Source organism: Siniperca chuatsi, linkage group LG15 (genome assembly GCF_020085105.1).
Source record: "Siniperca chuatsi isolate FFG_IHB_CAS linkage group LG15, ASM2008510v1, whole genome shotgun sequence".
Taxonomy (NCBI): Eukaryota; Metazoa; Chordata; class Actinopteri; order Centrarchiformes; family Sinipercidae; genus Siniperca; species Siniperca chuatsi.
The window spans coordinates 15,718,116-15,729,230 of NC_058056.1; the positions used below are offsets into that span (position 1 = coordinate 15,718,116).

The 11,115-nt window shown below is 40.6% G+C and overlaps 3 protein-coding genes across 4 annotated transcripts in view; 1 reads left to right on the forward strand and 2 right to left on the reverse strand.

Moving 5' to 3' along the window:
• rnf144aa (ring finger protein 144aa) overlaps nucleotides 1-418 on the reverse strand; it is a 33,494-nt gene extending 33,076 nt beyond the window's left edge. The window contains exon 1 of the mRNA XM_044166977.1: nucleotides 280-418. Within this exon, the coding sequence (XP_044022912.1) occupies nucleotides 280-344 (65 nt within the window). The 5' untranslated portion in view covers nucleotides 345-418. The remainder of the gene's footprint in view (nucleotides 1-279) is intronic.
• rsad2 (radical S-adenosyl methionine domain containing 2) lies at nucleotides 24-5,369 on the reverse strand. Its single transcript, XM_044166976.1, has 7 exons — nucleotides 4,961-5,369; nucleotides 4,713-4,874; nucleotides 4,222-4,451; nucleotides 3,978-4,127; nucleotides 3,081-3,113; nucleotides 280-2,718; nucleotides 24-50 (listed from the first exon to the last, which is right to left on the reverse strand). The coding sequence occupies exons 1-6, from the start codon at nucleotides 5,283-5,285 to the stop codon at nucleotides 2,554-2,556; spliced, it is 1,065 nt and encodes a 354-aa protein (XP_044022911.1). The 5' UTR covers nucleotides 5,286-5,369; the 3' UTR covers nucleotides 24-50; nucleotides 280-2,553.
• An 842-nt stretch (nucleotides 5,370-6,211) lies between these two features.
• On the forward strand, nucleotides 6,212-10,509 carry cmpk2 (cytidine monophosphate (UMP-CMP) kinase 2, mitochondrial). 2 transcript variants are annotated; one of them, XM_044166975.1, is made up of 6 exons: nucleotides 6,212-6,620; nucleotides 6,720-6,903; nucleotides 7,182-7,296; nucleotides 7,686-7,887; nucleotides 8,079-8,312; nucleotides 9,806-10,509. In XM_044166975.1, the coding sequence occupies exons 1-6, from the start codon at nucleotides 6,313-6,315 to the stop codon at nucleotides 9,924-9,926; spliced, it is 1,164 nt and encodes a 387-aa protein (XP_044022910.1). In that variant the 5' UTR covers nucleotides 6,212-6,312; the 3' UTR covers nucleotides 9,927-10,509. The 2 variants fall into 2 exon arrangements, with proteins under 2 accessions (XP_044022910.1, XP_044022909.1); XM_044166974.1 differs by having other exon boundaries at nucleotides 6,213-6,903.
• Nucleotides 10,510-11,115: the final 606 nt, after the last annotated feature.

Genomic DNA, 11,115 nt, shown 5'->3' on the forward strand with positions numbered 1-11,115 from the left:
TGACCCGCTAGTGTCGCCTACAGCGCCTGAGATCAGGTCCTGGTGAAACACTAACACCAACAACCATAGGCGAAAATAAACAAAACAGCGTAGATAAATAAGCAAACCAGAGGGAAGCATAAGCTGCAGCTGATACTGTTATGCTTGACAGTAGGATTGTTGTACTCTTCCCTCGGTTACTGAAGAGTGCGCAACGTCCAGCCGTCAGCCCGCTACACAAATCCTGCGAAAAGCAAGAGGCTATCTTGTTGCAAAGAAATCCGGGGGCGGTGTGTTTACCTCTCCGCCGTTCCTGCTGCCGAGCTCAGTGGGAAATCAGCTGCCTCGCACTGGAGAGACGCCATTTGTGCGTGAGAGGCTTCCAGTCTGCCGTCCTGCGCTGCCGCTTTAAGGAGAGCTCAGCGCCCACCACCTTTTCACAAACGACAGCGCCCCCTGCTGTCAAAATACTGCAATCGGCTTTTATAAGATTCGGTACAAATTGCAAATAACATGTTTTCTCACCTCCCCCTAGTGGTATCTAGCCATGCAGATATCTTGTTTATCTTATGCCAGTACCTTCAGGCTGGCCTTTAACTGGCCATAATGAAAGAAGGTGACTTGTCATGATAATTTAGGGTAGTGGTATCTAGCCATGCAGATACTGTAGTTTGCAGATAGTTATTTCCCAGGTTTTGAGACCCTAGACAAATAGCCTAATACAACCCCAATACAATGGAGGTGAATGGAATTTACATAGTCACTTTTACATAGTTACATTTCATTTGCCTCCACTGTTTTGGGATGGAGACAGAGAGACAGACAGACAAAAAAAAAGTTTTTGGGTGAATTTGAGTGAATCCACCCCTTAGAGTAGGTCCTTCTGAAATCCAGGGGTCCTTAAGTCTGCAGAGAGTCCCCAGCAAAATGAGGTTCAGTCTAGTTTGACTATTATTTCATTAAACTAATCTCTCACAAGAGTGAAGTGAAACCTTTGCTAAATGTAATGTATAACCTCACGTGAAAATGTTTGGAGCAAGTTTTTGTTTTTGTTTTTTGTTATATTTATAGAAGACAATACAGACTTTTTCAGGGACAGAATGATATAAGTCCTGGACTTATTTCCATTGTTGTCCTTGGTGTTTACACAGTGCACCAACCCTTATCAAGACTGAGACAGTCATCAAAATATTGCTACAGCTCTCATGATTTGAACTTCCATATAAAATGTCCATTTACCAACAAAGGGCAAAGTAGAACAATAGAATGTACTTTGTAACAGCTGTTGTCTACCAGGTTTCTAAAACAAGTAGAGACTTGTCCCCAACAGTATAGATAACAGGACAGACCAGTCTGCTCAGTTTAGCAAGGATAAAAATGTCTACATAATGGCATGGCCCAGCACCTGCTGGGGTGCCTGATGCAGTGGCCACACACTGAACTCATGACAGTGAGTGGGTGGACTAGTTCTTGCTCAACTTGAGGATTACAAGGTTAGAATTCCTTTCAGTTGTCAAAGTCATTCATGGCATCTATTCAACTTACTTTAATGGAACTCTCATGTTATTACAGGAGCCAGTGTGACCAGTGTCTGCTCTGTTATGCAGATCAAATCAGTGCAAATCACTTCTCAAAACTTGTCTTTTAAAAAAAGCTTTTAATTAATGTTAGCACACTGTTTTATTTCCAACATGTCTTATTTGTATTATTATTATTATTATTGTTGTTTTTATCTATATTGTATACGATACTATATTATTATATTATTGTTGGGTATTATATTCCATTTTATTTTTGTATTATTTTAATTGTTTGATTTTATTAGCCTCATTGCAGTCCAATCGTTGTTCAACCATGTAAAGCACTTTGTAACTTTGTTTTGAAAAGTGCTGTATAAATAAAGTTTATTAATTAAATCAGTGCAAATGATTATATATTATTTATTAATATAGTGGGATGAAATTTAAGGAAACAAATTGTTCATGAACAAAATGTAGTTATATTGAAGTTGTTAAACCCGAAAGTGATGTATAATGTAATTATTACATAATCTTATAGCTGTTTATCTTATGCCAGCACCTTCAGGCTGGCCTTTAATTGGCCATAATGGAACAATGTGGCTTTTCATGATAATTTAGAGTGCTACATGCTGACAAAAATAAAATAAAACACTTTAACAATTTTTCTAATGAAAAATGTTTTTATTAAATTATATTTGCTCTGCAGTGCAAGGAAACAAAAATATATCTCTCAATCAATCAATCAATCAATCAATCAATCATCTATCTATCTATCTATCTATCTATCTATCTATCTATCTATCTATCTATCTATCTATCTATCTATCTATCTATCTATCTATCTATCTATCTATCTATCTATCTATCTATCAAAACAACAAAGTGCAAAAAATCTGACTTTGAATTTAGCATGTCTTAACACTGTTTTTCAACAACCAAGCTGTAAATTAAGTTATAAAAATAACAGACACAAATAAAGATAAAAACATTCATACTGTACAAATTATCAGTGCAATCACTCAACAAAGGTAAATCAAAATGGAGTTGCAGATTTTCACCACTGCAGCTTCATGTTGGCTTTGCTCCACACATATTTCCCTCCTCTCTTTAGAAACATCTTTTCATCAAAGCCACTGAAGCTAATGGCATCCTTCACACCAACATCGAGGATGGACTTGGACGGGTCCTTCCTGCCTGCTCGACAGTCCAGGAAACGCATCTGAAAAATGAAGAAAGACTAAATCAGTTACACATTTAAATGCTCTTCAGATGTGTTAAGTTACCTGTGTACTGAACAGTTTTTAGATTATTCCTCATTCAAATACCTAAAAACTTGCAAATTTAAATGTTCAGAATTAAGCCAAACTTAAGCCTTTCAACTCCAATCAAGCAGTCACCATTTAATTACTTCTAATTGCCCCAAACTTGGAGGGAAGTGCTTTTACTTCAACATCTAACAAAACTTAAGCAAACTTAATGGCCCATTCACACTAACAGTTAAATTAAGGAAAGACCACGGGCTGTGAAAGTAGCAATCTCAAGAGGAGTGTGTTTAGTCCATAAACAATATAAGGTACTTACATATTCATCCAGGATCAGGTAGGAATTCCTCATCTGTGAAGACAACCAAGACCACAAACTTCAGTTTTGTTAGTCTACGGCCTGGCATCTGATTCCCAACATTGTCACACTATTTACTTTGCTAACAACACTGCTGATGTTGTTCCACCCAATAGAAAATGTCCTACAAAAATGTTTCAGTATTATTACTGACAGGATGAGTTGGTCTCTGCCACGGTACATTGTGGGTGGGCCTTGATCCAATGAATATAGCTGACATGCTACATGACCCTTATGGTTATATAATACTTTACATTTGCACGCACAGAATTCCATTCTTGTTTCAGTTTCTCCAGTAACCTGGAATTTGATCAGTCAGCTTTGAAACTGGGTCATAATAACCTAGTTACGACTGTACTCCAATTATGAGACACCTAATTAGATTTCTTGCTTACTTTGATATTTAACAGTTTACTATCTCTTTTCCATTCACTTTTTAACAATTCACTGTCTGTGCAATCTGATGTGCACAGTGTGATGGGTACATTTGGATGACAGTATTGTGACCATTGTTTATTATCATTTATACTATTGTAAAATCAGAGAGACAGGTGGCAGAGTGCTAAATCTGGGCAGGACATTGCAGTGAATGGGAATATTATGTAGGAACAGATAACATGGGCGTTCATTTTCACTCATTCATTAAACTGTGACAGATTTTGGTGAAATTGAACTTGCTATCATTCTTTTAGAGACGTCACAGTATCTCAACATGTTAGCACATATAGACAGTAGAGGTGTCAAAGGTTTGTATAAAATGCTTACCCAAAATAAGATGTTTCTGAGTATATGGGCATAAGTTTGTGAATTTAAACGTATCTACAGTCATATTTGTTGCCACTGTTAACAATCTCATACCTTCTCATTGGACTCCGGAACAAGGCAGGAGATGCTACTGTGTCTATCCAGAAACTCCTGAAACAGTTGGTCACTGATGACGAACCTCTCTGCCTCTCTCAGGGCTTCCTCTCCTGCATTTTCCCCGTCAATCAGCAGACACTGGAACACCTGAACAGAGGAAGCACAGACAGAGAGGGTGAGTATGTGTGTGTCAAGAAACTCATACACACCAAACATATACACTCTGCCTTTCTATTGTTACCTTCCAGCGGACTGGGTTAAGCTGGGTGATGGGCTCCGTCATGTCTTCGTCCATGTTGAAGGTGTTGATGACCGAGTTGATCTTGAATGCCACTTTGTACTGCTGGCACCAGTTGCGAATCTTGTGAAGGTTGTCAACGTGGCTCTTACGGCCCTGAGTTCTGCCAATTAGCTGGTTGGTTGCTTCATCAAAACTGTCACAGGAGATGGCCAGGATGTCCAGATAGTCACCTGGTGGAGAGAGAGAGAGAAAGAGAGAGAGAGAGAGAGAGAGAGAGAGAGAGAGAGAGAGAGAGAGAGAGAGAGAGAGCATATTTTTTTAAGATCAAGCATAACATTTGCTTTGGTGCCAAATTAAGGCATTATTTCTTCTTCTTAGACTAAAACTATGCTCCCATCTAGTGTACAATATGGTAAAAAAAAGTTAAAATAGAGCAATACAAAACAAGAATGAATTTGTCCTACAAAGTTGACACTAATTTGGAATCTTACCATATTTCTGGAACCATTTTTCTTTGATCATGCTCCCATTGCTGACAATGCTGACACTTGGGAGCTGGAGGTCCAGTTTACAGAACTGAACTAATTTCCCCAGAAATTCTCCTTTCTCATGCAAAAAAGGCTCTCCTCCAGAGAAGTTGATCTTTTCCATGCCTGATAAACAGAGAGATGAATTTAACCTCATGCAAGAGGTTTGACACCACACAACAGAGCAGAATATACTGATCTGTCAATCTTACCTGATTCCTTCAGAAGTTTGAGGCCCCTCTTGGCTTCCTCTAGAGGCAGGACGAAGGAGGTTTTTGCAGTGTGGAAACAAAATCCACATTTGTAATTACACTTGCGTGTAAAGTGATAGTTGACACTTGTTGGAGTCATCGCATTTTGGACTTTCCTTTGATCCAGATTGCTGTCAACAGGTGGAACGGGTGAAGTTGTTCCCTTGCAGGCTCCTGCTGTCCAGTAACAAACTGTTGAAATGATGCTCGCCATAATGCAGTGCAGGGTGCTGATGCAGAGCTGCAGCAGCAGCTTCGGAGACGCGACCACAGGGGAGAACTGCATCTTCAAACCGACCGAATCACACCTGCTCTGTTCGCACTGTTGACAGATCTTATATAGAGGGCTGCAGGGCGTACATTAACAAAGAGAAGGAAAATAGAGCAGCTGAGTTTCTGTTTACAAACATCGAAAACGAAACCCAGCTGGGTGCGTGACCGGAACACCGGCAGATGACCCAGCGATAAAATATGATGCTGAGGGCGAAATTATAATGCGTCCATACAGTAAATACACTTTCAGCCATTATACAGATGCAACAGTATGACGAACGAGGAACTTTATAGGAAGCTTAAAGGGTAGGCCTATATGCGATTATATAGATATTGGTGATATACCATTCATAATAATGCATAGTTGTAACAGTGCTGTTGATGGCAAAAAACTCTGCACAGCAGTCAGATGTTTGGTAATGGTTGCCTGCTGACGTTCTTTCTATTTTTTCGTGCTTATGTCTGCATCCTTGGCTTGTTTTGAGCGCGTCTTCAATACCTTACTGTCAATAAAAGATTATTAGTTTTCAGAGCTATGCAGAGGCAATTTGTTTTCTCTTTCTTCCACCCTTATTCATCTCTGTTTCCTTAATAATAAGTAATTTCATCCCAAGTTTCTTTTCTTTTATGTATACATTCACAATTTCTCACCCCCAGTTCCCTTAATGCCCAGCTTCTGCGGTTTTGAAAGTGAGCACCTCTCAATATAATGTCAAAGAGACACCACCTTTCTGTGACACAACCAGCAAGTATTTGTTGGTATATGATGTCAAAGAGACACCACCTTTCTGTGACACAACCAGCAAGTATTTGTCCTAACGATTCTTCTATAAACATAACTCGGGGTCAAGGAAAGTGTTTCTCAGAATCAGCAACAAAGGCTTTAACTTGCACAACCCATTTCAGAGTAATCGCAGAGTTTCATTTTGCCTTTCAGCCCGGTAAGTTTCGTTTTCTCTGCAGCGGTCAGTTTACATAATGCCTCGCAGTTAGTATCAGTGCACCAGATTGGAAACTGATCACAACGTCTCGTGTAACAGATGGCACGGCGCGCAATGTCTCTTCTTTCTCAGTGGTCCTCTCGTATTTTTTCAGTGGAGCTGGATGGAGCACCCTTCTACTTCTCAATTCAAGAAACGCACCGGAGAGAAGAAGTGCCGCGGGTGTTCAGAGAAGTCCGAAACAATGGCAGGTGTTACTCTCTCCTCGTCTGCAGCGACGACAGAATCAGACGAGCCAAGTTTTACGGGGAGCTGAAAGGGAAATTGCTGAGAGGCTTGCCTCCAGAGTGTGATTTGTCTCCTATGTCCTCCTTTCTGCCAAATGTCAAGGATTCTCTCATCAAGGGGTACTTTTTAAAAGATAATTCTGAGAGTTCATCCTCGTCAGAACGGCTTTTACGACGTTTAATACAACATGATCCAGTGTTTGTGTGTTCATACTTCAGACGTGAGGAAGGCCAACTGTGGACTCAGCATCTGTGGTCTCATGCAGACAGCCAAACTATGGAAACGTCAAAGGAGTACTATGTGGTACCCTCAGAAGCGCCACAATATCACCCATCTACTCTCAACATCATCAACTCTGATGTTTTCTACAGTTTTGAGGAGGCCTATGAAGTTATAAAAAAGGTGCTTATAGTCTCATAATAATATGCACAGACCAGTTTTACAATCACATAAGCGAATAGTGTAGAGATATTGATTTATTTGCAAGATAAAATGGCAAAATGGCACACTCATGTGGCAGAGGAAGGTACAGCAGTGTAAACCAAGTGCCCCACTTGATTCTTCCATTTATCTATCAGTGCCAGGTGGCCCACAGTAGTGCGTTTGTTCATGTGCGTCACAGTCTATGACTCCCTCCTGCCTCCTCTCACAGCAGCACAATGATTGTGTCTGTTCTGCAGTGTGGTGACATCATCCCAGAGGCGTCGTCTGTGCTGGAGCTGCTGCCCAGCCGAGCGGAGGCCAGAAGTAAACCAGACTTCCCTGTTATTGTCATAGAGGGCCTGGATGCCACAGGTTAATGCCATTACCTCATAAATAAATATGGGATCTGTTTGATGTATAGATGTCTTGCTCAAGTGATGGCCCGTTGTTCTCTGCTAAAGCCATTATCTGCCAGTGAGCTTCGCCTAATGGAATATCATGTATCATGACCTCAGGAAAGTTACATCACTGTGAAAATGGTTTATTGAAGAGTGCACTCATCTAATACTCTTTGCAAACCTCATGAAAACTCAACCATGTAGGTAGGATGGGAGTCAACTTTTCAAGAGTCACTTCACTCCCTTATTACATTTAAAACATATGACGAATTCTACCTTTTGCTCTCTGAACACTTACTCAGTCTTTGTGTTTCTTCTTTGTTTGTGAGGTGACTCTTTCCTCCCTCCTTCTTCCCATCACAGGTAAGACCACTCTGACTGAGTCTCTGAGAGATACTCTGGGGGCCGCTCTCCTGCGGTCCCCTCCCCAGTGCCTGTCTCCCTTGAGGGCCCGCTTTGATCAGGAGCCGCCCCTCATCCGCAGGGCCTTCTATGCTCTGGGGAACTACATCACAGCAGAACAAATAGGCCAGGAGGGCATGAAGACACCTGTCATCATTGACAGGTAAAGACAGCTGAGATGTTGTGAAGTTTGTCTGTTTTGTGACCTGGTTTGTGATAGAGGGGACAATAGATATACTCCACAGGGATCTAGACCTAAAATTCAATGTTTAACATCTCCTACTCCTGTGATCATCCATCCATCTGTCCATCCATCATTCACCTTTCAATCCACCATCCATTATCTGTCCCCAGATTCTGGCACAGCACAGCAGCTTATGCCATTGCCACAGCAGTAAGCGGTCCAGTGTGCAACCTTCCAGCAGAGGGTTCGGAGGTTTACTGTTGGCCCAGTGACCTGCTCCAGCCAAGCCTGGTAGTTTTACTCACACTGGACCCTGAGGAGAGGAAGAGGAGGCTGAGGGACAGAGGTCAAGGAAAGACTGAAGAGGAGCAAAAGCTGGACCACAACCAGCTTTTCAGACTCAGGTGAGATATTTGGATGACATGTACATATAATATGTAATATATATAAGTCTGAGTTCACAAAGTTACAATTAGGCATTTAAAATACAGGTTAGGGCTAATTATTTTCATTAGCAATTAATCTGCTGCTTGCTTCTTTGATTAATCGATTTATCATTTAGCCTACAAAATGTCAGAAAATTGTGAAAAATGCCCATCACATTTCCCAGAAACCCAAGGTTGGGTTCAAATTTCTAGTTATGTGCGTCAAACAGTCTAAAACCCAGATATATTTAATTTACAGTCATACAAAACAGAGAAAAGCAACAAATGCTCAGATTTAGGAGTGAAGAACACATTTTTGCGTGATGTCTTAAACGATTAGTCGATTATCAATATATTTGGCATTTAATTTTCTGGAGATTGACTAATCGATTAATAGACTTCTCGTTTCAGCACAAATACTGGGTAGTGGTTGAGTTATTTTTTCTAATGCAAATAAACTAGTTTCAAGAAATTCCTTAAATTGTATTGCTCATACCACAGTTATCTGCCCCCTTAGAAAATTCCTGAAACAAGTGAAATTGCACTGGAAACAACAATTTCATCAAACATTTCCACCAGTTTTAAGAAAAATAAAGTTGTAAGACTGAAAATCACTAAACCATATAAACTAAATAATTTGATAAGATGGACATTTTTTAGTAGGTGTACATTGTAACATAAATATAGTTCTCATAATATAGGTGTCTTTGGGATTGCATTATACGCACATTCTATTAATCGGACTGAGGTCCAGAATGACAGTACTACTGTAAACTGTAGAAAAAGAGAGAAAGAAAAACACAGTAGACACACTCAGCTACGTGATGTGTGGACAAATGTTCTACAGTCTGTGATGAAAAAAGTTCCCTCTGAGTGTGAAAACATGAAACCACAGATGGTGTACAAACTGTACTGCATGTTTCACTGAGTCAGGTCAGCTCAGTCTTAGTCTGATCCATCAAACACTTAACAATCAATTACTGTCCCATGGGGGAAGCAGCTGATGAGAAAGAACAGGTGATTAGTTGCAGAGCTGTTGTGCTCCATTAAGCTGGTCAAAACTCGCAGGCACTGCCGGCCCAGTTAGTCTCTACGCAGACAAGTCAATGGCTACTTTCATCCATCCTCGATCCTGACATAATGGCCTTTCCACACGGGACAGCCAGATGTTGGGCCAGCAGAATTAGAAAATGGAAGGAGTTGACTGTCTGCCGCTGAGAGAGTGAGAGATTCTGCAGACTTGGTCAATTACTATCACAAGGAAATGGCTGCACTCTGAGCCGTCTGTGTTGTTTCTCATACAAAATTTCTCAGATGTTGTGCATGTTATCACTCTTCACCAAAACTGTGAACAGTCAAAATACTTGTCCTAAAAACAAATTACTCAGTAATCTCACTAATGTAAAGTTTGCTATGGTAATATGCTTATTTTCTTCACCTGTTCACCAATGTGTGTATGTGTGTCTCTGCAGAGTGGAGGAGGCTTACCGGAGGATCATCGGCCCAGCTTGTGTCATTGTGGATGCTAGTCCTTCTGCAGACCAAGTGCTCCAACAAGTGCAGCTTTTAATTAGGGGCAAATGCCACTTGTAAACAGTTCTCCATCTCCCCTGCTGTTGACCAAGCATCAAGTGGATGCAGTACCTCCTTGCAACACTGGGTGCCAGTAAGGTGTTGTGAAAGCGATGGTTGGAGGAATGGTGGCCAGATTGGAGTGTGGAGAAGAGATTCTATTCAGAAGGAGTAAAGGTTGAATGGCCAGGGGCCAGAACTGCATGCTACAATCAGAAATACATATTCATGTAGACACACACACACACACACACACACACACACACACACACACACACACACACACACACACACACAAGTATTGTCAAGAAGAAGTGTGCATTTAACTGCTGTTGTGACCTCTCAGAAATCAGACACAGTGTAGCTGAACTTATTGACAACCACTTGTATTTGGACTGACACTGAGGAAATGGATAGAAACATTTATATAAGCACCAGTCAGCTAGATTTCATTTAAGTACACAAACAGGGAAAATCTAAATCTCAAGATTTACAAAATACCCGCAAGAATGAAAACACTGAAAAAAAAGATAGGATCAAGTTTACATTCAGATGAAATTCTTTATACTTTATATGTTTCAAATTAAAAGACAATTACACTAAATATCTGTTTGGGGTCTCTCCTTGAGTGATTATATCTTACACAAGCCTGCCAAAGAAGTTTGTTATACAACCTGTATGTACCATTGTGTCTGCGTTCTAGCTTGCATCTATAAGTGCATATGAACTTTCTGTGAACACATTGTTTTGCTTGTTTTTCTACATAAAAAGAGTCCTTTTTGTAGTGCACTGCATATGGCAATTCCCTTCAGTTCAACTGTGTGATATTTACACAACTGATGCCACTCGTATTGATAACCTGTGTGGCTTGCAGTGGAGCTGTAGAGTACACTGAGAACATATAGTGCTGTTTGTACTTGATGTTCTCATGGGCACACAGGCACTCACACATGTGCACACATAAATGTACACACGAAAACCTACTTTTGTAAACACACACACAAGCCTGCACATTTACTAAGAGCATATACTGTAACTAATTTATATATGGAGGAAGTGTATATTTGGCCTATGTGATGGGAAGATTAATTGGAGGTTTTAGTAATTATGAGCTTGGCAAAGCTGCGGGCTGGAGAAGACAGAGTGACCCATCTCTTTTACTGTGATGCATCAGCAGAGCGCCAACCACTGCAGACCCTATTCATATGGC